This window comes from Calidris pugnax, unplaced genomic scaffold (assembly GCF_001431845.1).
Source record: "Calidris pugnax isolate Ruff unplaced genomic scaffold, ASM143184v1 scaffold335, whole genome shotgun sequence".
Lineage (NCBI taxonomy): Eukaryota > Metazoa > Chordata > Aves > Charadriiformes > Scolopacidae > Calidris > Calidris pugnax.
In genome coordinates, this window is record NW_015091148.1 from 1,305,291 (window position 1) to 1,306,725 (window position 1,435).

At 65.6% G+C, this 1,435-nt stretch overlaps 1 protein-coding gene across 1 annotated transcript in view; it reads right to left on the minus strand.

Annotated features, from left to right (window-relative positions):
• Positions 1-1,126: 1,126 nt before the first annotated feature.
• Positions 1,127-1,435, minus strand: part of TBKBP1 (TBK1 binding protein 1) — a 68,836-nt gene continuing 68,527 nt past the window's right edge. Inside the window, exon 9 of the mRNA XM_014958930.1 lies at positions 1,127-1,228. Within this exon, the coding sequence (XP_014814416.1) occupies positions 1,127-1,228 (102 nt within the window). The remainder of the gene's footprint in view (positions 1,229-1,435) is intronic.

Consider the following 1,435-nt stretch of genomic DNA (forward strand, 5'->3'; position numbering starts at 1 on the left):
GCCGCCCCCCACCCCCCCGGCCCCCTTCCTCTCTCCTCCCCTCTTCCTCCCTCCCTCGGGCTTTGCCGCTTCCCGTCTGCCGGTACCCGGTGGGTGAGGGTGGGGGGCGGCCGGTGATGGGGGGAGACTGGTTTCACACCCCCCCCCTTCTCCCCATTTCCTCGAAGCGCTGGCGTTTCTCATAAAGCGGGTGCCAGGGCTTCTCCAAAAGGGCCCCGGAAAGCCGTGCCCAGCCAAGGGGTCCCGTGTGGGGCTGGGGGGGCTTCCACCTGCCCCCATACCAGGAGAGACCCCAGGTGTCCATGCCGGGTTTGGGCAGGGAGGGTGGGCTGCTCCCCAGAGCCCCCATCCCAGCAGGAATGAGGGATGGAGCCGGCTGTGGGGCTGCCCCCCAGCAGGATTCACCCCTGGCAGGGGGGGGGGTGGTGGTGTTGGGGGGGGTCACTTTCCCTGCCCTGGCAGCTCCTGCCCACCCCAGGGCACCAGCGTCTCCCACCAGCCCCAAGGCAGAGACCTGTGAGCTCATGACAGGGATGGCACCACACACCGAGGGGCACCAGGGACTGCGATTCTGCCCCTGAGCACCAACCCGGGGGGGGCAAAAAATACGAATGAGGAGTAAATGGAGGGGCTGGGGCCGGGAGGACACGCAGGTCCTGGTCCTGGGGGCAGGAAGCGGGGCTCGGGCAGTGCCACGGCACCGGGGGAGCGACACGCAAAGAGCGGTGGAAAGAGCGCGCTGGGCGCCGCTGACTCAAAATTGCCCTTGCGAGAGAGCGGGGAAAAAAGGAAAAAGAAGAAAAAGAAATAGAAAAAGAAAGAAAGAAAACCAGCAAAAAAGCAGCTCTTGCGGCGAGGAGCCCTGCACGTGCTCCCCGGGCCCGGCGCGGACGGTAGCCCCGAGCATCCCCCAGGTAGCCCAAAGTCCAGCCAACCCCTGGCAAGCCCCGTTCTGCCCCCGGTGCGCTGAGGAAGGGTGGCCCCCCCGGGGGCTCAGCTGTCCCCCCCGGAGAGGCAGCCGTGGGGAGGGACGGTGGTTCCTGCCACCGATAAGAACCGTGGCCACATCAAAGGGCGGCAGCGAGGGGCTGCGCTGCCTCCGAGCCCCCCCGGCCCCCTCGCTCTGTCACCGCTCGCCGGCTGCCAAAGCCATCGCCACCACCGGCTCCCGGTAACGCCAGCCCCGGGGGTGAGCAACCAGGCTGGGTGTTGCACCAGCCCCGAGCTGCTGCAAGGAGCGGGGAGGAAGAAAACAGCCTTTTTCTGGTTTTTTTTTTTTGTTTGTTTTTTTTTTTTTTCTAGTGGGGTGTAAGGAAGAAGGGAAGTTTTCTTTGCACCTCGCTTGCTCCGACACCGGCGGTTCCCCAGCTCCCGGAGCCTCTCGCTGCCGGCGGAGCGAAGAGAGAGTTTGAGCTTGAACGCTGCGGCGGAGCAA